This window comes from Salvelinus alpinus, chromosome 9 (genome assembly GCF_045679555.1).
Source record: "Salvelinus alpinus chromosome 9, SLU_Salpinus.1, whole genome shotgun sequence".
Lineage (NCBI taxonomy): Eukaryota > Metazoa > Chordata > Actinopteri > Salmoniformes > Salmonidae > Salvelinus > Salvelinus alpinus.
In genome coordinates this window covers 7790669-7793168 of record NC_092094.1, presented here as the reverse complement: position 1 = coordinate 7793168, position 2500 = coordinate 7790669, and the positions used below count along the sequence as shown (strand labels likewise).

At 53.3% G+C, this 2500-nt stretch overlaps 1 protein-coding gene across 1 annotated transcript in view; it reads right to left on the bottom strand.

Annotated features, from left to right (window-relative positions):
- LOC139584249 (reelin-like) overlaps positions 1–2500 on the bottom strand; it is a 356507-nt gene that overhangs the window by 76706 nt on the left and 277301 nt on the right. The window contains exons 21-22 of the mRNA XM_071415869.1: positions 543–779; positions 1–116 (exon numbers count right to left, since the gene is read on the bottom strand). The exon at positions 1–116 is cut by the window's left edge and continues 77 nt beyond it. Coding sequence (XP_071271970.1) covers positions 1–116; positions 543–779 — 353 coding nt within the window. The remainder of the gene's footprint in view (positions 117–542; positions 780–2500) is intronic.

The following is a 2500-nucleotide window of genomic DNA, read 5'->3' as shown; positions in this document are numbered from 1 at the left end:
GGTCTCGGCCGCAGCCCATGACCAATGAAAACTGCAGGGTGTAGGACGCTCCGATCTGCATGGACTGGGTCTCCACATAACGGATACTGGACCCGGGGCTGGGCTCGCCTGAGAAACTACACAAGGCAGGAGAGAGTTAATCACATTGACCTGCGGACCAGAGTTCACGATTAGACCGTACTGAAGCAAACTAGCAGAGGCTCAGCACAACTAAAGCACGATGTGAATTGTGAAGTTTCTGCACCACAGGACAGTGGACAGCGATCCTCTCAGGTGTAGAAAGTAAGAAGCCGAGTGGCTCAGCAGTCTCCGGCTCTGCATCTCAGTGCTAGAGGCGTCACTACAGACACCCTGGTTCGAATCCAGGCTGTATCACAACCGGACGTGATTGGGAGTCCCATAGGGGCGGCGCACAATTTGGCCCAGCGTCTTCCGGGTTTGGCCCGGGGGTAAGCCGTCATTGTAAAATAATAATTTGTTCTTAACTGACTGGTTAAATAAAGGTGAATTACATAAGAAGCCTGGAAGCTTCAGGCCAGTACCTGAGTGTCCAGTCGTGCTGGCAGTAGGGTTGAACGTGTCCAAGGTAGAAGCCCAGACTCTGAGTGACGTCCAGGACATTACTGAAGTCCAGACTGATGGTGTTGAACAGCACAGAGGTCATCGTGATGTCATCCACTGCCCACACGTCATGGCCACGCCCAGAATGGTACGGCTGCCACCAACGGAACTGCACCCCAAACTTACGGGCACCGGGAGGGAGCTCCACTGATACGATCCTGGAGAGGAGGACGGAGGGACGGATTGGGGAGGGATAAGGGGAAGGTAGGTGGAGAGTGAGGATGGAGGGATGGATGGGGGAGGGAGGGATAAGGGGAAGGTAGGTGGAGAGTGAGGATGGAGGGACGGATGGGGGAGGGATAAGGGGAAGGTAGGTGGAGAGTGAGGATGGAGGGATGGAGAAATGGACACAGGAAGGGATGGAGAGAGGTAGAAATGAAGGAAGAGAAAGGAGATAATGACAGGGGGAGAGAGGATGGAAGGAAATAAAGGAGAGGGATAGAGGGAGAGGGATAGGGATGGAGTGTTTTCAATGTTCTCTAAATAACCCAAAGCAGTCCAGCTGGAATGAGTCACATTAGCAAGGCTCTGACTCAGGCTGGGTCTGGATGGTGTGGACTCAATGACCTGCTCTCAGCAGACACACCTCTATCCTTGACAATTTTCCCCCTGCCTTCTGCCCCCTGATGAAGAGCGCTCTAGGCGGCACAACCCCTGCTCTGTGTGTGTGTGTGTGTGTTTGTGTGTGTGTGTGTGTGTGTGTGTGTGTGTGTGTGTGTGTAGAGCCATTTGTCTTCATTACAACACAGTAGACAACACTAAATGAGTCAATGGGTCCCTGTAGGTTACATCTCTGTCACTCCCCACAGCACCAGGCCTCCATTAAGTCTGTGGTACCTGGGTTCGTGGAAGCCCTGGTAACCATTAAGGGTGTGGTACCTGGGTTTGTGGAAGCCCTAGTAACCATTAAGGGCGTGGTACCTGGGTTCGTGGAAGCCCTGGTAACCATTAAGTCTGTGGTACCTGGGTTCGTGGAAGCCCTGGTAACCATTAAGGGTGTGGTACCTGGGTTCGTGGAAGCCCTGGTAACCATTAAGGGTGTGGTACCTGGGTTCGTGGAAGCCCTGGTAACCATTAAGGGTGTGTACCTGGGTTCGTGGAAGCCCTGGTAACCATTAAGGGTGTGGTACCTGGGTTCGTGGAAGCCCTGGTAACCATTAAGTCTGTGGTACCTGGGTTCGTGGAAGCACTGGTAACCATTAAGGGTGTGGTACCTGGGTTCGTGGAAGCCCTGGTAACCATAAGGGTGTGGTACCTGGGTTCGTGGAAGTCCTGGTAACCATTAAGGGTGTGGTACCTGGGTTCGTAGAAGCCCTGGTAACCATTAAGTCTGTGGTACCTGGGTTCGTGGAAGCCCTGGTAACCATTAAATCTGTGGTACCTGGGTTCGTGGAAGCCCTGGTAACCATTAAGTCTGTGGTACCTGGGTTCGTGGAAGCCCTGGTATCCATTAAGGGTGTGGTACCTGGGTTCGTGGAAGCCCTGGTAACCATTAAGGGTGTGGTACCTGGGTTCGTGGAAGCCCTGGTAACCATTAAGGGTGTGGTACCTGGGTTCGTGGAAGCCCTGGTAACCATTAAGGGTGTGGTACCTGGGTTCGTGGAAGCCCTGGTAACCATTAAGGGTGTGGTACCTGGGTTTGTGGAAGCCCTGGTAACCATTAAGGGTGTGGTACCTGGGTTCGTGGAAGCCCTGGTAACCATTAAGGGTGTGGTACCTGGATTCGTGGAAGCCCTGGTAACCATTAAGGGTGTGGTACCTGGGTTCGTGGAAGCCCTGGTAACCATTAAGGGTGTGGTACCTGGGTTCGTGGAAGCCCTGGTATGCGTAGTGTGTGGTACCTGGGTTCGTGGAAGCCCTGGTAACCATTAAGGGTGTG